At 32.7% G+C, this 24,095-nt stretch overlaps 1 protein-coding gene across 10 annotated transcripts in view; it reads right to left on the bottom strand.

The window, feature by feature from the left end:
- The window catches only part of TCF4 (transcription factor 4), a 443,115-nt gene that overhangs the window by 212,702 nt on the left and 206,318 nt on the right, over positions 1–24,095 (bottom strand). For 6 of the 10 annotated variants that reach the window (XM_074208517.1, XM_074208519.1, XM_074208524.1 and 3 more), the window contains 2 exons: positions 18,934–18,966; positions 3,200–3,264 (listed from right to left, as the gene is read on the bottom strand). The exons of 1 other annotated variant lie outside the window; for it this stretch is intronic. In XM_074208517.1, coding sequence (XP_074064618.1) covers positions 3,200–3,264; positions 18,934–18,966 — 98 coding nt within the window. 3 more of the 10 variants (XM_074208522.1, XM_074208523.1, XM_074208527.1) reach the window with 2 other exon arrangements.

Raw genomic sequence — 24,095 nt, 5'->3', positions numbered from 1 at the left:
TCAGCCTGGGTGTGATTTCCATAAGCCGATTTGATTTAAATTAGTTTTGTCATCATTTAGTAAGGGAAGAGCTAAAATGTCATTTTCTGTTTTTTAAAATCCCTATGATTTCTTCTTCTCTTTGCCTTAAATTAAAAAAATGGGTTAGAAAATACTATATACATATGTTTATCTCAGAAAAGTTCACAATTAAGTGATTCAATGACTTTCTATTACCCTACTACTGCTTTTCTTTAAAATAGTTAGTGAATAAAAAGAAAGAATGATGAGTTTTGTTTGTCTTCTATAAGACTTATAAGCTGTATAAGTCATGTGACTAACACTATTACTGCTAACTACTGGACAACTAAATCCTCAATAAAAATAAAATAGATATTAAAAACTTAAATATTTCATAAGACCCATCCAATATAGTGACATTCTCTTCCCCCCTTCCTTTAATGGTAGTACCTGTTGCTTCCTTCTATTTCTTTATAGCTTCAGAGTTCAACAGCCTCTTGGAATGGGTTTACAGTACAAATATTAACAGAACTGTACTTCACACGTTATTCATTCTGATAATATCCACATGATCCAGAGATATACAATCATGCCTTTGGTGATTCTAAAAACCTGTCATCTAAATGTTCCCCATTTCAAGAACTCTGTAATGAAGGAAAAGGGAGGAAAGAAAAGTAAATTACTTCTTTTCTATGAGAGCATCCCCTTCTCATTCAGCAGTGCCTAATTTTAACTATCAACTCCTATTTTTGAAGCCCCAAAACAAGGACTTTCTTTTCTGTGCTTCACATAGCTAAGGGTTCAGTTCAGATTCACTGGATAAAAGGACACAAGACTGAATGATATTTTTAGAATACAAAATATCCTGTTTTATTCTCAATTTCTGCAAAAATATAAATTCAAAATTCATTCAATAATTTAAAAAAACAGTTGTGTCAAGCTATTATAACCTTCAGATTCTATTTCCTAAATTCAAAAAGGCTCCAAACTATTGCCGTGTCTTTGTCCCTAAGTAACCATATTATTCATGGTTACTGCTGAGACGATGCTATGGATAGTGATCGCTGATCCATGCAAGTCTCACACCAAGCAATCAGAAATAAGAATGGAGGAATCTTCCTCAGTTCAGAGTTCCTTTTCTATCTAGTACATGAAGACCACTACATCATTAAACTATAAGAAAATCACATTCCATCTTACTTACATATTTAACATACACTGATTGCCTGGACACATATGTACATAAACTCACATGTGTGTACTCTTAAGACCCATATGCCATATATCACACAATGAACTATCTTCACCCTTACCCTTCAGTCCCTCCCAGCTTTCCATCTCACCTTGTCCTTGAAAAAGGCACCACTGCAGTTTCACCAAAGGAAAGAGTTCACCGCAAACCTAGTGTATGTATTCCTATACATAAACAGTCAGACTCAAGCAGTCTGAATGATGATTTCACAAGTTAAGGGGCCTCTCGCTTAGTCAGCAGAGGAAATCTTTGTGTCTGTAAGGAATCACGCCAATTCCTATTAGTAAGAAAGGATGCAGGGGCAAGCACGCCTATTCTCTCATTGACCAACAAAAGGGGCCCAGTGAAAACACAGACCTATTCCATCATCATCTGCAAAAAGGAAGGATGTTGTCAACCTTCTTCTCCCCAAAACTTTAATGATCTCTGCCTTGACCCTCAGAAACCAGATACACAGGAATAGGACCTTCTACAGGAATTGAAAGCTTTACACTAGAGACACAGTATTAAGAGGCTTGTCACCCAAGCTATCTACCCCGAACATTTGCACTCACATTCCAAAGATGTTTCCGCTACACTGGAAGCGCTGTAAATTTCTTTCCTGCAGAATTCTTTCCAAACAAACTGCCATGAACTGCACTCTACAACATGTGCTGCATTAGTCCTTAACCAAGTCACAATTTATCTCATCTCCACAATCCTTTATGTGCAGAATATGACTGAATTGGGGGCGCAATGGAACAGGCGAAACTTGAAAAAGGAAACATGCACAAAGAAAACCCTAATTCCACCTTTAGAGGTGTATTAGTGATAGATAAAGAAGATAAATACATGGATTCTACTCAATTCCTAGAGCTAGTTTTTGTTTATATTTTTTTCTGAGCTTTTAAACTAAAGTTGTTTTAAAAATTCAAGAATAGATTTTTCAGTATCATTAAAGGAGATAGGTGATGAAGGAGTTCAAGAGAGCATGCATTCCCAATCTAGAACAATAAGAACACGCATCCTGTTTAGAGGAATAATAAAACCATAAAAGACCCTTATTATTAAAAAGGTTATTAAAATCTTTGAAGTTCCCCAAAGTAACAAATCTGTGCACTAATAAAAAGTCTGTGCTTTTAAAAATATGAAAAAGAGTTTAAACATCTTATTAATACCAATGCTTAAATTAAAAAGAAAGCATCTTTCAAAAACTCAATTGTCTTAAAACAAAGCTCAGACTTTTGGCTATTGATAGTATTTTTAGAATCAGTCTCTCTCTGGAGAGTTAAAAGTATGCAAATGCAGAGTGCACAGAGGCACAAATACACACATGCTATACCTTTGTATTACATTGGCATTTTATTATTTAATTAAAGTCCTCTTATTTTTCTAGCTCACGCATGCTTCCCTTGAGACGGCTTTGCTGTTAGCCTGCTGGCCTTGACTTCCAGCCAAAAACAATTCAGAAACAAAAAGGGACAACAAATCATATTTTCACAGACATTTTTATCCCTCAATACAACCCTGTTTTCACACAACATCATACAGTCTTTACAAAAACTATAATTTATGGCAATAGCCACCAAAACCAGGGTCTGACACATGCTCCACGGTGTTGGGAGTTTCATGATTCTAAAAGTTGCTGAATTATGAAGAAATTGTTCCGATGGAACCCTTATAAAAAAAGCATCAATAGATTACAAACATCATCCCTGGGACTCTGAGGGGTGGCTCTAAATACAAAATCAAACCAATGCCTGAGTGTGAGAAGGTAGGGCAGAAGCTGAGGTTATAGATTAAGAATAGAAAGTGATTCATTATTTAGTATTTTAAAAGAAATAGTCATCGGCAAACATGCAATGAATAGCTGTGTCAAAATCTAAAATGCATAATCTACTTTACAAAACAAACTAATTTACCAGGCTATTTATCACAACCTCTTCCACTGCATAGATTATCACTTACCTGGTGGCAACCCTGTAAGTTTGATTCTCTCCCATAAGACGAGTATGAACCCCTTTCTGTTTTACCTGTCAATAGAAATTTAAAAAAAAAAGGTGTGTAAATTTTTGTTTTCCTCTTTAAAAAAATCTCCTCCAGGTAACAGATATCTACTTTTCTCTTCTGATGTTTACATATGTAAAGTAGGCACTAACGGCAATGTATGCAAGCAAGAGAAAGGGATTAACACTTCTTCACTCTGGCTATGATAAACTGGAAAAAAAATATCCTTCATTCCTATTCTTAGCCAAACTGCTCCACACTTCCAAAAACTGTCATTTCAATGGCCTCCAATTTCTCTAACAAACAAATTGACATTCCTTATTTTCACTTTCATTCTCTCCCTCAAATTTTAAACAATTTCATTTTTATTTACACAGCAGGCAAACTATCTATGTAATGACCCTAGCATAGTAATTCCCATTGATTATATTGACACTTAATGGTGAGGCCAAAGCTAATCAATCACAGACTCTCCAGATGGTGAATTTAGCAAAGAAACTATTCAGAATTCTGGTAGTGGTTTTTTTTAACCTCTTTCCCAGGAGTAAATTCCCTTATGATCAACATGATGATGGAACTGAGGAGAGAGAGAGAGAGAGAGAGAGAGAGAGAGAGAGAGAGAGAGAAAGAGAGACTGAGAGAGACAGACAGAGACAGAGAGAGGGAGACAGAGACAGAGAGAGAAAGAGAGACTGAGACAGACAGACAGAGACAGAGAGAGGGAGATAGAGACAGAGAGGGACAGAGAGACAGAGACAGAGAAAGAGAGAGAGATTGAGATTTGGTTGGATATCTGCCCATTCAGAACTAAGGTTCCAATTCCACCAATTGTCCTAGGAATTAAACAGGGACCCACTAAAAACCAACATCATGAACCAGCACCAACCACCTAATTTGTTTCCAAAGATTATTTTATTTTTCTTTAAGTAACTAAGAACTAAAAAGTGGCTAGGATACATTTTGGTCTTATCTAAAGTAAAAGATAATCTTCTCTTTTGTTTTTAGCCTTAATCTTAAATTGGATAAGATTAAAGAGTCAAAAGAAGTAAGAATGGAACTCAACCAGTGAAACATAAAGTCTCATGGTGGAAAATTTTTAGATACAGGTAAATATATAAGATCTAACTGCCTAGTAGATGTGGATAGAATCAAATACTAGCAAGGATTTTAATCTCACCTGTATCAGGGAGAACTAGGGATGTGTTTGGTGTGTTTGAATCAGAGCAAAGGGTTCACTCAAAGAAATGTAAAATAAAAAATGATTGGTTAGTCATATGGCAAGAGTAAGAATAACTACTGAATAGTTCATCTGCTTGCCCTGGTATCTTTCTAATATCAAAAGAATCAAAAGGAGGCTCCTTATGCATTGAATAGGCTTGCTATGGAGAATTTCAAACCAACAATAATTTATTAAGACACTCTCCTGGACATTAAGGATACAAATCTACTAAGAAAAAACAATTCTTACTCCAAAAGCTTATTTTCAGATAGATAAGTCTGCATTCTGATTTGTAGGAAGAGGTGCAAAGGACAGCAGGCAGGCATGGATGCACTGCAACGGGTATTACTGCAGGTAACACCCACATCAATGAGACCAGAGCTCTATTTGAATATTTCAATATTGATCTGTGAAAAAAAACCATTGCTAGCTATGTCAGTCAATCAATATATACAATCCTAAAAATGCACCCTACCCCAAAGCCCACCTAAAACAACTGAGGAAAAACAGGCAGCATGTATTATAATTACCTACCTCATTACTGTCGATAAACATTGACTGAAGGCCTAGCTGCTCCTCATTGTACTCATTGCATTATTGCCACTCATGAAGAATCATTTCTCAAAATGCCCAATACTTGGATGATGAAGCTGTTACTTAGTTAATTGATCTTATTATAATTTACTCTTGTTGGAGGAATAACATAGACTTAAAATTTCATGTCTACTATAGCTCATTACCAATGCTTCATGGAATAGCAGTGACCATGGCCTCTCAGCATTTATGAAATAGAGCTTGGGCTTAGGCAAATGCCCATAGAAAAGCTTTCAATGTACGCTTTCTGGCTATGCTTCTATGATTCAAGAACAAGCTTAATCAATTTGACAAAGTCTCTTGAACAGAAAGTATGGTATTGAGCAATGCTTTTCTTTCTTTCTTTTTTTTTTTGATAGCCAAAGGAATTCATGACAACTTTCTACCAAGGGACAGAATGGTCCTGACTTGTGTCTATAGAAAGACCATTCACAGTAATGAAAAAAAAATACTTGTAAGTAAACAGAAGAACAATCATAAAATGGACACACCCACTGAGGAAGTGAAACATAATTTTCAAAATCACCCTCCTATATCTCTTAGTCTGAAAATTGGTAGAGGTTTGAGGAAGAGGGCTATATCACAGAATTCAATAGTAATAGAAAAATTACTGCAAATATTAATTGCCTTCCTACTGATACAAATCAAAACACTTATTGGAGAAAAATGGGCTAAATTTAGAGGTCATTGTGAGGGTGTAGCATATTTTTCTTTAGCTTCTTTATCTGAAAATGCTTCCAGTTTAATGCAAAAATACAAGCACATTGATTACATTTTTGAATGAGGTCAGAATACAATTTTTAAGGTGAAATTTGCTTTTACTTTCCAGGAAGTTATACCTTTACCTTCTTCTTCACCCCCCCCATTAATTCAACTTGAATTCAATATTACTTTTAAACACAATATAAAGAAGGCAGAAGATCTAGTTGGCTATTTTCCATGGACAAGACCAAGTTGATGAATGTGAAATTGAGAGAGAGATAGAGAGAGATGATAGATAGATAGATAGATAGATAGAGAGAGAGAGAGAGAGAGAATATACATTTAGTTATGGAACAGAAAATCCTAAAAGTAATGCAACATTGGCTGTATAGTACTAATGTTCCTTACTATCATATCAGATACAGGCTGCCTCATCTTAATTTCCGATGTTAAAAAATATTTATCTAGATACAAAAATAAACCCATTGCAAATTACAAGTTGTCAGGGTTAAAAATCTACTCCTGTTTGTGTGGGGGAGGATAAGAGAACAGCATAGACATGAATCATTCTCAGTAATTTGAGTGTTTCCATGACATCAATGGGCACTCGTCCAGGACTCTGTCGAAGTCTGTGAGGTACCAAAGAGGCAGAGCAGCCAGCAGGAGATTGGGAGATTGACTTTTTTTTTTAAAGGATTATGCTCCTTGTAAAGATTTCATCTGTAGCATCCACTTTTACCATCAAATAGATAACTCTGGAGATCATGAGTGAACACATTTCATTCTGATAGTGTAAGCCTTTAACTTTATTACATCTTTTTTTTTTGTTCTCAAATTCAACTATAAATCTGCCTTCAGAATGAAAACCCTTGTTTGGGAGCAAAATAATCAGTGCTTGTGGAAAAAGCCTAGGGACCATCTCAAGTATATGAATCTATATTTCACCATTATTTCTGATGATGAAATAAAGAAACTATTTTTAAATAACACTTCATTTTCCAGGGGAAAAATCTTTTGTATAAATTCTCCATTAAAAATTAGCTAGGGTCTTGATGTTGATTTTCTGCTTAAAATTCACTGGAACATTTGTTTCAGATAATAAAATTTGCAAGACTGCTGATAATATACTAGAATAGGCTCTTTAAGTAACTATTTGTGTTCACTGGCACAAAAGCTTCTAATTTCTACATTTACTGTATATGTTAGACATGGATTTTAGTCTCTTGTCTTGAACAGTTTGGAATGGTCAGACTCTTTCCTCCCCAACCCACCCTCAAAATGAGATTTGCAATAGCAGAAAATTCTATTTTCCACTGTTTGAAAAAGATAGTAGAGAGTGATGTACCAACCCGACGCATTCACTGCGGAATTTTCGAGACAACCCTCCAGTACTAGAATGCGACAGCCGCTGCGGATATTTTTTGGCACAAAGACAATGGTGGCAGTGCCAAGCCCCATGGCTAAAACTACTCAAAAGAGGCATAAGGGTAGCATTAATCGCTCAAGTCTTTTACTGCATGGCGTACTGTTGTCCATATTTTAAAAACTAAAAGTACCCGTTAGTAATATTTGTAATATGCCAAAAAATGGTATGAAATACATACCGGGAACAAATCTTGTCAGATATTTGATTCATTTTCATACCAAGAGGACCAAATGTTAAAAATTGTTCTTAGTTGCCATTTCCTGCTATAATGGTACAAGGGAAACAAACGATAGAATCTCATGTAGCTTTTCAGATCGAAGACTGAGTGAAATTTGTAGAGCAAATTTCATAAATGGCATCAACATATTGGCTAAACAACCTTTTCCACAAGAGGAACTCATATAAAAACACATGTCATGATTTGAAAAATTTAACAATAAAAATATTTGAAGAGAACAATCTTAACTTACATCAATAAATCATCAAGAGACAAAAGAGATCTACATGAAATTCCTTCTCTAGTACATATCCAGTAGCTTTAGTGTGAATGTTATCCAGAAAAACACCATGTAGTGTATTTAAATAAACCCAAGGGATGAGCTAAAAACCTAAATATCCTTTTTTAATTTTTATTTAACTATAAAAGGGGAAACCAATTGATTGTCAATAAAAAGGTCACTTGCTTCTCAATAGTACCCTTTGAAAAATTAATCTAATTAAGTAGAAAACAAAAGCTACTTTGAAGACAAAGGTCCATATTTTCTCTGTAGCTGCATATTTACTATCTTCTAAGAATGGAAAGAAAAAATAATTTTTAAAATTGAGGAAAATGGTATAAATCAATTGAGTTTATTGCTCATAGTAAATTAAATATTTTTCAAAACTTATGAATAATTTTACATTATTTTCACTTGTTCCTTACCATATTATCATGGTATCTGGCAAGAAAACCTATGGAGAGGGCTAGATGGGTATAAAAATGTTATAAGATTGTTGAGGTTGGTCAACTCATATAAAGTATTCATGTCAGGAACATCACTTTTGGAGAGATAGCAAGCACAAATAATTCTAGACAAAAAGATTCTTCTAGATGCACAAGTACAACTTAGATGGAATAGACTTAGCAACAGTCTTGCTTCCGGAAATAAGGAAAAAGCACAACACAGTAACTAAGGAGAGAAAAAAGCACTGCTATTAGAGCGAGGAAATCTAGATTCAAATTCTAGTTTTTGCCAAGTCACAACTTCACAGAGTCTCAGTTTCCTTATCTGAAAAATGGGGGGGTAACTATACTTGAATTATTGATGGAACTAGGTTGTGAAAAATTTATTTTGGAAACTTAAAATATTATATGTGTCAGCAGCAACAATTATGGTTACTATTGTTACCATATACTATAAGATTAATAATATGCTTTGCCTTGGGGCCTTTTTTGCCTAGGTTCAATTTTAAAACATTTAGAGAATCAGAAGTCATTTTTACCCACTAATGAAAGGCAACCACCTGTGAGAAATGCTTCACCTGATTAAATAGCATTATGTAAAATTATCTTTATGAAGCTGGACAACAATGAACTAGATTTTCCCAGTACCCACTGATAATTTTTCATCTAAAAATTGTAGAGAGGGCATCAGACTAGAAAACTTATCTTAAATGTTCCTGCTTCAAATCCTAGTTAAACTAAGAAATTCAATTTAAAATTTGTGATTTTGAATTTCTAAAGTACCACATAAAAGAATAGTAACAGTGATTTTTAGCAGGTTTGAAAATTTGTTACAATTTTATACCACTTTACAGAAATGATTCTGTTTCAAGCATAGTATTCAAACTCAAGTACTAAGCTTTTTGTAAGTCTGGAAAAATAAATAAACTAGTAGTCTAACTTTGGAGGGAATCAATATACCAAGGCTCAAAAGACCCATGAATTTGATATGAAATTAATGAAAGTGTCTTATAGGTGGTTATAATTTACATTTACATGGTGTTTTACTTCCTAAAAGGTCTCTAGATGCTCTATAACCTTATAAATGATAAACACAGAATCTGTGTCATCTCACATATACTACAGTGCAACCATTTCCAGGTTAAATCATAGTAACTAATTATAAAGCAGAGCAGAAAACTGTAATTAGGTAAATTCCAAGTGAAGAATACTAACTTCCATGAAAACTGCAGTGAGAATAAATATGGGAGGGGGGAATTAGTTGTTCTACAGGGTGAACTACTCCATCACTGAGATAAAAAATTTATGCAGGGAAAATGTCCTAAAAATAATGTCAATTTATATCTAACTACATGGTAGACTGTTTCACTTCTATTAATGTATATGCACTTTATTTTTCTCCAAATGGATTGCTAACATCATTGTACTGGTCTAGATTCATGAAAGATTTTGTATTAAGACTTACTGTTACTTGATGTGGCAATTTTGGCTTTAATTTCTAATTAAAATGATAAGATTTTTCCCCTCAAAAATTTTGACTAGCTGACCAGGTGCCACTGATTTTGAAATAAAAACATCTTTAGAAGACATTTCATCTGAATTTCTCACTTTATCGATGAGGAAACTGAGCTCAAGTCAAATTCAGTGATATGCTCAAAATTTTGTATGTGGTGAGTAGCAAGACAAGAATTTCAACTTCTTTTAATTAAAATTTCAGCACACTTTATACCAAACCACAATGCCTTTGTCTCTCCCTAGACTCTAGCTGCTAGAGTGTTGAGACTGGGGAGGAGAGTGGTAGAAAGTTGTTTCTTGGTGCTTCAGAGATCTCTAGAGGAGACTTCAAGGCTTTGGTTCAAAGTTGTTCAACTGTGCCATGAAAACATGCAAGAAGAAAAATTCCAATTTAAACTACCATTAAGTTAGGAAATTCAGGAAGACTCTTTGAAGATAAGGACTTTTATTAATTTTATTTATTTTTGCCAGTTTTTTCTTTGTATTCCAGAATTTAGTTATAAACTTTGTTACAGTTTGTACAGTCAGTGATTAATACATACTTGTTGTATAAGACTCCAATTTAATACTAGGACCAGAGATTTTGAGTTTGGAGGCACCCAACAGAACAACTAAGCCTACCTCCTTTTGTTACAACTGAGGAAAATCAGACATAGAGTTAAAGGAACTGAGTCAAGTTCACATGGATAAACCTAGGTCCCCTGAATTCACCATGCTGCCTCCCAACACCAGAGACTTAGCTAGTCTTTATTTTGCTTTCTCTTGTTATTTTCCCAATATGAATATAGGGGGAAAAAACCAAAAACCAAAAAACACCTGTTGACCTCAGTGTCCTAAGACTGTATATTGGGAAATTCAAAGAGAGTTGCTATTATGGAAGTCTTAAGGGAAAGCTAATGTAATAATAATAATAGTGAAAAATTAAAAGTTGAGGTTGAATGTGATCATTGAGCCACCTTGCTGTGTCCAAGTACTGTGTACAAGTTTTCTCAAAACAATGGGTTATCTTTCTATCCCAGAAAGGCTGCAATATTTAAAGGCACAACCAAACCACATATCAAGCAAGAATTAAAATAAGTACATGCATGATAATCTAAATAAATGATATAACACAAACAAGCAATCAGAGCTAGGATTTGAAATGGACACTCCATTTTCCTTTAAATTGAAGTAATTCTAGTAAATTTAAAAATATATCCTAAATACATTTACACAAATCAGAAACATAAATTCACCTGAAATTCTTACAAAGTTAAAGGATTTGCAACCTATCTGAGGAATCAACTGATCATAGATTTAGAAGTCAAAGTGATCCTGAAAATCACAGCTAGTCTACCATTTTCATTTTATAGCAAGGAAGTTAAGATCAGAGGGATGAATTGATTTGCCTGAGGTCTCACATATATCATAGACACCAGAACTAAGATTCAAACTTTGGTCCTCTGACTTCAAGTCCAGTTCTATATCTAATATAACATATTTTATCCTCATGGGAGGCAAAGATTAAGCATTGTGAGTAACAGGATTCATATGAATAATCTTTGAGTATATAATGGGTACTTGTTAAATGACTGAACAGGTCTGGTCTATTCAAAAATGAACCCAAAATGATGCCTTTTAAGATTCTAGCATTTTTTCACAAGCATTTTCCAACAGAAAAATACTTCAGGAGTTACATGTAAGGAAAAATGAAAATATTATCAAACTTAAGTATGTGAATTGAATAACTCCCCTCCAAATGAGGAAAGTATTTAATTGAAAAAAATACTTAGCCTATTCAGGAGAGTAACAAAGATTGTGAGGGGCATAAATTCATTTCACGTGAGGGAACTGTAAAAGGAAATGAGAATGCTTAGCTTGAAGGAGGAAAAGTCTTAGAGGACATGATTTCTATCATCAAGTTTTGCAGCATCATCTTATGGAAGAGGAATCTGACATATTTTGGTAGGCTCCACAAGAGAGAAGTATAAGATCTTTAAGTGGAGGTAACACAGAAACAAATTTGAGTTGCACAAAGAGAACTTCCTAACAATTAGATGTCTGCAGATGAAATCTACAGCCATGTGAAGCAATAAATTTCCTGTCATTGAAGGTGTTCAAGCAGAAAGTTACTGGAGATATTATAGGGTCCATGCACTGAGAAAGGGGATATATTAGAGGAAATATAAGTGTTCTTCCAAAACTTAGATTCTACATTTCCAGTCAACATGATCCTAGGAATGGTTTACCTATTTCAAGATAGGTGTCAAATAGCTCTTTAAAATACCTAAAGTATTGCTTGTTAGAGCCAAAACCTTGGAACTCCATGCATGGGGCAAACATCATAAACCTAACCTGGGAAAAATAGAGAGTCATCATCATTTATCTATTTCAACTAGTGAATCTTACTAACTAGGTGTTAAGCTCAAGTCTTTCTATGCTGCTCAAAAAAAATGTAAGGATGGTCAAAGTCCTATTAATTTAAAGACAAACTCCCTATCATCACACCCATTGTAGCAATGATACTTGGGACATTGCACTAGCAATTTCAATTGACGTTATTTGGTCATACATTAGTAATGGTATTTTTTAAAAAAGAGTTTATATTGATTCTGATTTTATGCAGACTAGGTGGGTTTGCAACTAGTTGGATCTCCCTAAATTAAAAATGTATTTTTTTTAAAAAGATGTTTTAAAAAATTAAGGTTTTTTTGCATGGAAATTAAGGAAGTAATTTTGAAAATAAATCTTTAAAATTATGGATGTGATATTAGCTCTAAATGAAAATGGATACCTTTTTCCTTTCTTTCCCTTTCTCTCTCTGCTCTCTTTTTCTTTTTCTTCTTATAGACACATATAACATACTTTTTAGATATATGTAGAAATATGAGCTATGTTAATTCATAGCAGGAATAGAAAATTACAAATTACATGATATTCCCCTTTGTAAGAGGGTAACACTTTGAGATACATACAAATGATCCTGATAACATAATACAATTAAAATTGACCCATCCAATTAATTTTCAAAACATTTACCCAGAAATAAAACAATTTAAACTTTAAAAACAACCTTTAACAAAATGACCTGCAAAAGAATATACCAACTTAAAGATTCATCTTCGTATCACCAGTTCCAGTGTTCTGTTAATTTGAACTTTGTATATATTTTATTTTTATATAAATAATGTCACAGTATATATGGATAAGGCTCTGTCATTTTTACTTTCCATTATTTTTATAAAATTTTTGCATAGTTCTCATATTGGCTACTTTTAATTAAAATATTACACTTTCTAGTTATTACTCAAGTATTTAATTTTTTTTCCTATAATTTTAAAGAATGGTACTATATATTATTGAACAAGTAGTTTTTTTCCTTTTTTGGTAAGTCTTAGGGACATTGTCGATTAGTCAATTTTTCAGTAAACCACTTAATTGTTTTTATAATAAACAATGTGACATTAACTTGGTCCCAAAGATCCCAGCAATTTACAACTCCATCAGCAATGTATGCTATTGTTAGCATTAAAAGTATTTTTGCAATTTAGCATACATATCTCATAGCATGTTCATTCTCTAAAAACTTAAATATCAAGAGTGAACATTTTTAAAGTGATGTAAAAATTATGTATTTTTATAATGCCTCTTCCTACCCTTTGTACCTTTATTCTTTTTTTCTAATACATATAATTCAACTGACTTCATCAAACAATTATATCTATCCAATTATCATGAAAATAATTACATGTAACCTTAATTTTTAAAATAGATTTTTTTAAAAGGGTGATAGACTTTTAAATTTGTTCATCCCTATAAACAAGAATTAATTAATCTAATCAGTTTACAAAATAGATTTTAGTCAATAAGTAATAGCCTTCCAGAAATACAAAGCTGAGATTATTCAGAATTTTTATTTTTTTTAATCTGGTGAGTTTCCTTTACTTTCAGATAGAAAAAGATATACAGACAAACTCCACATTTTCAAGCTAAATTTCCAGTTTTACTAGCCACATGAATTAAATAGGAATAACTATCATTTAATTATAGTGGTATTTCCCCTTTTCCCAAAATTTCAATATGATTAAGAGAAATTTAATGTGTATTTGAATCTTTCTGGAAAATATACTATACTTTTGACTTGATGACAAAATAGCAATCCAAAAATTCTTTCATATAAAGGAAAGAGAAACATTCTTGAAATTAAAAGATTTGGGCTTGAAGTTTTGCTCTACAACCTATTAGTTATATGATCTCAGGCAAATGATTTCACTTCTACTAGGCCAAAGGTTGTTGTAAAATGAATATTTTGAAGCTTTAGGCCATTTAATATTTATTGCCTTCTACAGAGTATAATTACAGATTACATATCAATTAGTATTGCCACATGATCATTAATTATATCAATTATTTTATTATTGATTATAAAAATATATACTATCTAGAAATAGCAGTTCTATAGAATATAGAATTTAAGCTTCTTGAGGGTAGAGTTTTTTATTTATAGCTTTATAATCACAGTGGCTAGCATACTTCCTCACACAAAGCAGGACTTTAATAAATCATTGTTGATTGATTTATCTCTTATAGTGTAGGTATATGAATTTTCTGTATTTTCTTCCTCATGAAAATGGCAGATTTATATGGGAATTTTAAGAAAATCAGAAGTTATAATCACACTACACATCATCATTAAAAAATCAATTTATCAGATTACCAAAAAAATATACTAGAATTTTGATGTTAATAGACATGACACCTTGAAGTAGGTGCAGTGGGATAGATACAATATATTGAAGAGTTCATTGATAGATTTATTATAAGTTGGAGAATTAGAAAGATCCTAAATAAAATAGTTCTTTTGTATATAGACATTATTTTCAAAGAGAGACTGAGAGTCTTTTATTGGACAGATCATGTCAGAAAGGCAGTATATTAGATAGAATTTTGCATTTGGCTTCAATAATCTAGTTTCAAATGCTAACTGTGTGACCTTGGACAGGCCATTCAACTTTTCTGGACCTCTGTCACAGACTCTTTCAACAATAAATCTTTGACTCATGATCTTTTATCTTATTAAGTCACTTTACATCACATTTAATAGAGTAGCGAGTCAGTACAATTTTCTTCAGGGCCTATATTATGCCAGACACTGCACTAAATTCTGGGAATACAAAAAAAAGTCAAAAGATAATTCCCTGTTCTGCCTCTGAGAAGCTCACAATTTGCTCTGGCCTACCTGAACAAATATCGGAATTGATGTTTGTTCTTCGTTCTTGAAGATCAGTATATCAGGGAGGTAATGCCATGACAAGCCAGGGACCAGAAAGGAATCAGGCTGACTGGAGATTGCTCTGGATATGAGGCAATCAGGATTAAGTGACTTGCCCAAGGTCACACAGCTAGTAAAGATCAAATGTCTGAGGCTGTATTTGAATTATGTCCTTCTGACTCCAAGGACAGTGCTCTATCCACTGCCTCAGATGGATGATAATAGATAATAATAAAAAAATAGTACATAATCACAAAATCACTGATCTTGGGTTTTGGAGTATAGCAAACAACAATTCTGTAATTTTCCTTCTCAAAAAGCAATATTAAATGTGACTCAGTAGATAAAGCACTGAACTTAGAAAGACTTGTCTTCTTTAATTCAAATACAGGCTCAGATATTTACTAGCTATGTGACCTTAACCAAAGAACTTAACCCTGTTTGCCTTAATTTCCTTAGCTGAAAAATAAACTAGAGAAGGAAATGGTAAGTTACTCCAAAATCTTTGCCAAGAAAACTTGAAAATGAGATCAAGGAGAATTAGATATTATTTGGATAATTGAAAATTCCATCAAAACATGATTCTAGAGAACAAAAAACATAATAGATAATGCAGAGTTCATACTCTGCATGTAAATAATGGCTTATTTAGCTCCGAATGACCATGATGTTTTAGAAGCCAAAGTTCCTTATGATAAAGTGTCTATAAATTTTTATGTAAAATGAAGGAATAGAAAATATCTGAAGTTCCTTCCAACTCTACATCTGAGATGTTATGCTAATCCACAATGTTACTGAGATGGATAGAGCTCTTGATATTATGGCAGAGAGGACTAGATAGCTGTGAAATAAAAACAATGATTCATGTTGCTAAAATAGAATGTTTAAAAAAGAACTATGCACAACCACAGAAAATGTGAACATATTTGTATCAAGATATGAGGGCATGGAAGTATGAATGCAAGAATTAATGATGATGAGAGAATAAAAATTAAGGCACTGAAAGAATCAATATGTGAGTATTTTCAAAAAAATAAAATGATCATGCTAAAATTGATTCTATATAGATAACTCATCTTCAAGTGATATTAAAAACATATATTATTATCCAAGTACCAAAAAACTCAATCACTTTCATGAAGCTTAGTTAGGCTAACAAGTTATCAAGAAATTAAAAAAAAGACACAGAAATGGAATATGTAGGCAGGCTTAAATCCCCTCAATCTGCAAATCCTTTCCTTCTATGAAACTTCAGTTACTCTACGAAATTAAGGTACACTGGTTATGAAAAGTATTCAAGAAAATAAATAACAGATAAATCATGCCAATCTGTTTAGTATCAATCCAAATCTGATAAATTGAAGTTTCAACACTTTCTTTTATACAATAAATACTGTAGGTAAGATATCACATAATGATTTTCATGTAATCTTAAAATTTGCTAAAATAAAATTCTAGTTGAATTTGTGTAATGGATTCCTCAACTTTCCTTGGAGTGATGGGGCTCTATTGATGTGTAATATTGTTGGTGTTCTGATGTGTTTCAGGTACTGCTTAACTGTCTTTTTTTTGATATAAGGAAAGGCTCATGAAGGAAAGTAGTAGAGAATATATCTGGAAAAACTGATATAAAAAGAATGAATAAAACATTTAAAATATTCATGAAAAGAAATATTTATATACAGGTAGGATTGTATTCCATATTCTCAGGCTACTATCTTTATAAATGAAATGGAATTAATCATAGTGAGTAATTAAATGAAGTTGTTTTGAAACCATTTGGGGGGGTTTAGGGAGGGTTTGAAAAGCAATGGATTTAAGTGATTTGCTTAAGATCACACAGCTAGGTAAGTATTAAGTGTCTGAAGCCGAATTTGAACTCAGGCTCTCTTGACTCCAGAGGCAGTGTTCTATTCACTGCACCATCTAGTTGTCCCTGAATTCATTTTGTTAAAGTTTTATTTCATTGGTGGTACCACAAAAAGTGCCTTGAAAAGATGAGTGACCCTGGAATCTGGGGAGAAGTGTTCAAATGTCACCTCTGACACTTATATTGGGGAAATTAGTTTCTGAGCTTCTCAGAAGTCTCTTTTTCTCATGTGACCTTGAACAAATCCTGTAACTTATTTGGATAATCTCTTGCAATTCAAATGTTGTTTGAGTTGAATAGAAATTGTTTTTGGGAACAAGAAAAAAAATTAAAGAAGACTCAATTTTCTTTTCCAATTATTTAATACAAATTGGTACTAATTCAATCATTTAATTATGGAATGATGATTATAAGAAAGATAATTTTATATAAGTTTGTTAACTACAGAAAATAGTCCAGAAATATATTAACAAATTGCTATTGGGGGAGGATATCTGCCATGACATATAAATGTTTTCCAATAATAAGTCTTTCATTATTGCAATGGAATTTTATCTGTTTTTACATTTTCAGGATATTGTTAACACAAGTAATGCTGGCACATTAAAGTAAGGAGGCATATGTTCTATTTCATGTTGGTCAGTCCTGATCATTTAATTCATATACTCAAAAACATTCCAGAGTTTTTCTTTAATTTTACTTATAGAGAAAGAAAACCTTCTTAGTTTGCATTTTAAGGCTCTTCACAAATTACTCCCCTTTATATCATAATCCACATTCTAGGCAAATTACTTGAACTCATGCTCTATTCCATCTCCCAGGTGCATGTCTAAATAAATAGTGGACCCATCTTTTGAGAACCTCTTACTTCAACATTATATTCAGGTGCTAATTTTTAAATGAAGTCCATCTTTAATAACTACCCTACTTCATTCCCCGAAAGCTTTTTAATCTAAAAGTTTTCTTTAGAAGTCTTTATAACCCACTCTCCTTTGCACTTAAGATATTTTATTTTGCATCCTATTTATATTATGTGGTATATCATTCCCAAATAAACTTCAGGTTCATTGAGGACCAAGTATTCTTCATTTTTCATCCTTGAATACCCAGCACTAACACTTAGAAGGGTTTAGTAAATCTGATGAATTGAATTTAATTCAATTTTAGGACCTGAAACATAATAAGCAATATATATATATATGCTTAGTCTCATCTTCTCCTTCCTTCCCTTTCCCTAATGTATAACCCTGTTAACTATCTCTTTCTCTCTCTCTCTCTCTCTCTCTCTCTCTCTCTCTCTCTCTCTCTCTCTGTTAAATATCTCTCTCTGTATATATGTATATATATATATATACATATATATATATATACTACCTATGTATCTATCTAAATAAGTAATTATATACATTTATACATAGCAAAGATACCATTCTAAATATCTACTTGAAATATTAATTTTATCTTTATTCTTTAGAAATTGAAATAGTTTGTATGATACAATAGAAAATAAATACACATTATTTTGGAAACAAGAATTCTTAGAGAAAAACACTTAAATTGTTTCTCCTGTGTTACTGGTTACCTATGGCTACTGTTACATTGTATTTTCAGTTTTAGAGAGTTAATCATTTTTAAGTTCTCTATCAATTGAAGTAAATAATAACACTAGTTAAGTAAATTCAATCAGAAAGGGACTTCACTCAAGTTGAGTGAAAAGCAATATGAAATGGATCATGTTAAAATGTACCTCATATAAACCTTATTTCTTTTAAACTATTTGGTAATTTTAAAAATAAGATATACTTAGGAAGAAAGATGAGCAAACTGTATATTCAAATTTGAAAGATGTCTATTGATGGTAAACATCTGTTAAGCTGTGTAAAAAAAATGGAGACAATCTACACTTCCAAATAAAAGAAAAATCATGAACCAATCAAAATCCACTGAGCATCCAGTCGACTCAAATCTGGAGTAGCCAGCAGAGGGCAACCACACACCCTGACAAGATACAACCATGATCTGTCACTCTCCAAACTGTTACTTTGTAGCAGGTAAGTTGAACAGAGGAAAATTCATCATTAATAATAAAATTTTTAGAAAATCATTAATAATAAAATTAATTAGCCCAATGTTAAGAAAGAAGAGGGAATAAACATGAGCACAAGTAGTACTTACTGTTAAAGTCTGCCTTGATTAGATATTTTTTACCTGTTATTGAAAGGAATAATTTACTTTAAATAATGATTCTTCAAATCTAATTTAATTTAGGTTAATGTTCAAATACTACTTTAATTACTGAAGGCTATTCCTGGAATCTATTATGACATAAGTTTACTAAAATTCCCAATGGGTTTCAAGAAGAGTCTGGTTTTCCTAAATTAAATATATAATCATTATCACCTATACATATATTTTTGTGGATATAAGTAGCTATATTTTATAATTATGTAAGACTGTATCTATATGTCTAAATATTTAACTGTTGCTTTTTAACCACAACTGGGCATAAGTATAAGTTTTCCTATTATTTTCTGGTTTTCATAAAATATTATTAAATTTTATTATATCCATAGACTATTATTAACTTTACATATACATTTTCTTTTGATTTCAAAACATGGAATTTTTAAAGTCATGAAGGTCATACATTTTAAAGGTATAAACAATAAAATGATGGAAGATATAATTTAATTCTGAAATGAAATGAATTCATTTATTCACTCAACAAACATTTATAAAGATATCCCCACCATTTCTTTTACAAAGTTATCTTAGATCATTAAAAATTTTCAAACTTCTTTTAACTCTATGTTTCTGGTAAAATTTATAAATCAATATTTCAAAACTAAAAATAATATAAACAGATTTTTAAAAATACCCATGCTTAGGAGAGTCAAATTTAAAGTCATCACTCAATATTTTCTTGACTATATTTAACTAAGATGTGTAGTCCTTATTTTCAAACTTTTTAGATAAAAGGAAAGGTTTTCACTTCTTATTGCAAGATGCAAAATGTGGGAAAATAATTAATTGCTACAGGTCTATCCATATAAACCTTTTATCCCACCAAACAAAAAACAATTCTAGTTATTTGCTATCTTTAACAAGTTTTTTTAAATTAATAAAGTTTCAATAGCCTTGGAAGGTGAACTTAATTTACAGGGTCTACAAACCTGGCAGTTTAGGTTACATGTAGGTCACAATAAATAATATTCATCCTTTAGCTGGTGTGGGCTGAATTGTTACTGCATAAGTTGAAATGACAAGGTTTTATTATTCCTAAGCACTTGATTCTGAAATGTTTGCACAATCTGTTAAGTCCAAGCAAATTTAAATGGTTCTGACATGCAGCCTGCTAGGGCCAGTGACAGGGATAATGCCTCTTTACGTGGTAAAATTTTGTGGCATATAGGTCATTCTCTTAAGGGGAATCAACTGTGTGTCTCTTCTTTGCATTTCCACTACAATCCTTCATCCTGCAGCCTGGAGCTGAGAGTGAAATGCAAGAAAGGAGCCGAACGCTCAAAGCGAAAATCTGCTTCCAGGACAATCCATTATATCTGACAAGTTAAATGTTCCATGGTAGACCATATGGCATCAGAGCAGGGCCAGCGATGGAAGAGGGAAACTCAGCAAATGCATCACAATTAAGGAGTTTGGCTATAGACTTACTTTGAATTACTTTATTTTTTGGTTAAATTTTAAATGCTGTCCCCTAAAAGTGTCCATTGAATCTTCTTTCATACAATCTTCCCTCTCCCCCCCTCCCTCCAAAAATATAGATACATTTCTTTACTGCTCTTTGGGTCGTTCATATTTAAAATTGGGGGTCTGAGATAAACATGAACTATTTTGTTCTAATGAACTTACCAAACACAAGCCTGTGGTCTCAATCCAAAATGACAAAAAAATGCAAGTTTTTAAGAAGCAGTGCATTTAACTGAAGCTGATCATTCTTGGTATAACCAAAAACTTACCATTCGCTTCCATTCATAAGTCTGAAAAATACCAACAGCTGTATGTTCACAGCTGACATGTTCTTGTTTCTTCTGTGGTTTGTCCAATAACGGAATCAAATTACTGCATTAACTGAAGAACTCAATAGCAATTAAACCTCTCTGTAAGATTGGTGGTCTCCGTGCCACCCACAGTCACTTCCTTCATAACTTTGCCCACTCTTGATATTACAATCTTTGGAACATGAGTAATGCATGATGAAGCACCTGGAGGGATATTACACCTGGGGTGTCTACTGTGAGAATAAGTTGTTAGGAACAGTGTAAAACTACCAATATGCTTGTTGTACAGAAACAACAATGTGTATTTACAATATTAAGAAGACAGAAGTTTATGAAATAAACAGAACCACCAAATAGTTATTATATTATGCAGCTTTTTTAAAAATAAAAAATGAAAACAAATGTTGTTATTTGTATTAACTATCTCTTATGGAAAGAATTGGATCTGTAATCAGAAGTGAAAAAGCTTTCTAGAGTGGTGTCAAAACTAATCTGGTCTAGTGTCAAACAGTGATTTTTATCAACTTCCAATCTCACTACAGTATAAATACTTTCAAGAGGTCTTTTCTTCCCTCTTAAATATTAAGTACATGACCAGTAAATGGGAGGTTCTTCTCAGCAACAGTGGTCACTTGTTCTTGCATTCATACTGCTTTTAGAACGTGAATGTCAAATTGAGTAGAGAAACATTTTAAAATATAAGAAAGTAAAACTCATTTCCTTAAACTGATTTTACTTTTCATTTTCCAGAAATATAGTCACTACTTTCATCTAAATGCACACATCATTTCTTCAATTAAGACCATCACTCTTCCAAATAGGTATACTGGTACTTTGTATAAATCAATAACTTTTCCTTAGATAGCTCCATCATACACTGTCATGTGGTTCTAAAATAAAAACTGGTTTATAATCCAATATGAACTTACTTTACACTTGCTCAAAAGTTTTACTGTCCAACTACTCCTTTATTTTTCAATGTGGGACAACTTGGGAAAGCTTATGAAGACTTCATGAAGATTCTGAAATTAGCAATCTGTCCATCACCACTATTGCTCCTACTATTATTCCTCAAACATTCATACAAACACACACATACACTGTTTATATGATATTCATGTTACCCAAGAAAAATATGACTCTTTGTCATCAAGGATAGATGTAAAAGGTATGTAAGTATATTATATGATACTTTCTCCCTGGAAATATAAGTATCAGCATTCTCCTATATTACTTTTGATCTTGCTTTGTGACTAACCAATTTAAACAAACAACAAAAAATAAGTAACCACTCTTGGGCATCAGTTTTTTCTTTAAAGGAAAAGACATGTGTGATATAAACACATATGTGTTACATGTGAGTAGAAAGCCTCACTTTCTTATGAAATGTATTCATGAGCATAGTACTAGAGTGCATCGGGCCTTTGTGTGCTATAGATCCTATTTCCATGTACTCAGATTCACATTTTTATTACTAATTAAAATGTCCAGATGGTAAAATAACACCTGATCCAAGGGGCTTTTTAAGTGCAGTCATTGTCAATGCTGAACTCCTACATTGTTAACAAATTGGAAAAGTTGGCCTGCAATGAGTTTTATATGCACACTTTCCAAACCATTAGTACAATGCAATTAATACCTTAATGATTTTAAATTATTTTTTCCAAATTCAAATTTATGCCAAAAAATCTGGAGGTTAGGGGAAAAAGAGAGGTTCAACATTCATATAATTAAAACAAAGTTTAGTTATCAGACAAGTCAGTAAACTGTAATCTTATACAGAAAAAAATAAAGTAGTTATTATTTGTTTCTTGTAAAAGCAAACCAAAACAATCTCTAGGGATAAGAAAACAGAGTACTAAATCTGGAGTTAAGAAAAATCTGTGTTCAAATTCTAGTTCTCTTTTTCAGTCGAGTAACCTTGTTAAGCCATTTTATTTCTCTGGTCTTCAGTTTCCTTATCCAGAAAATGGGAAATTGGACTAGCTGATTGCCTTTAAAATTTTTTGCAGCTCTTGATGTTATGATTAAATGCAAATTGTTATTAATATTCCACAAATCAATGTCTCCTTCAATTTACTGATAAAATGATCATACCTTAAATTGTAGTTAAAACATTGGAATCTTAAACTAGAAAATTGGGCATGAAAATCATCATGATTTTAATGACTTCAAATCTAGTCAGAAATTAAACAATGCAAAACACAGAATTTTATTTTAAATAAAACATCTGTATGATCTCTGGAATGCAAGTTAGGCTTTCACCGATTAATAACATAATGTGGGAATGTGCAAATGCTTTCAAAAATGTTTAGGCAATCTCTTCCTAATCACAAGTGGATTTCTGTCTCAAGCAAACATTTCTGCAAATATTTAGGCTGCTTCAATACGCAAATGGTTTTGCAAACATTTCCACTAGCCAGCCACTGAAATCACTCCAGAGATCCTGACCAATAGGAAAGTTTGTAAAGGAAACATAAGAAGCAACTGGCTAAAGGAGCAACTGGGGGAGCTGGGAGCTGGATGAATTGGCAGAAACACTGTTTTAACTACCTACAAATAAATGGGGTTTTTTGTGCTAACACCTGAAACAAAAGCTATCGTTTATATGAAATGAAACAATTGCTTGAAATTCTCCACCAAGGCTCTATAATCCTTGAGTAACGGCAGCTAGGTAGGGCAGTAGATAGAACACTGGCCTTGGAGTCAGGAGGATGGGAGTTTGAATCTGGCCTCAGACACTTAATAATTACCTAGCTGTGTGACCCTGGGCAAGTCACTTAATCCTGATTGCCTCATATACAGCCATCTCCAGTCATCCTGATTCATATCAAGCAACTGGATCCAGATGGCTGTGGAGGAGAAAGTGAGACTGGTGACTTAGCACAGCACCCCCTCACTCAAATCCAATCCACGTGCTTGTCATGACATCATCTCCTTGATGTCGTGGTCTTCTTTGAAAGTGAAGGACAAACATTACAATTGTTGAGTGATAAAACAACTTGGGAAGGACATGGCTAATCAACAGGATTCCTATTTCTGAGCTGAACAATTTTAGGAAATGTTCTTCATGGCTAGACATTAAAAAACATGGAAAATACTTATGAAATTACAAGAATCAGCATAAAAATTTTAAAAGTAACCAGTGACATACAATTGATGGAACCTTCTAATAATTCAATAGTTATGAACAAATAGATTAATCAGAGTTGGTTTTCTGGGAAAACCAAGATAGTATGTGGATTGTCACTAAAACTACAAATATAATTATTATAAGCAAAGATGCCATCTCCTGGTATACCATCTCTCTTATCAGAC

Source organism: Macrotis lagotis, chromosome X (assembly GCF_037893015.1).
Source record: "Macrotis lagotis isolate mMagLag1 chromosome X, bilby.v1.9.chrom.fasta, whole genome shotgun sequence".
Taxonomy (NCBI): Eukaryota; Metazoa; Chordata; class Mammalia; order Peramelemorphia; family Peramelidae; genus Macrotis; species Macrotis lagotis.
Note: the sequence above shows the minus strand (reverse complement) of the source record. Positions and strands in the feature narration are given on the sequence as shown.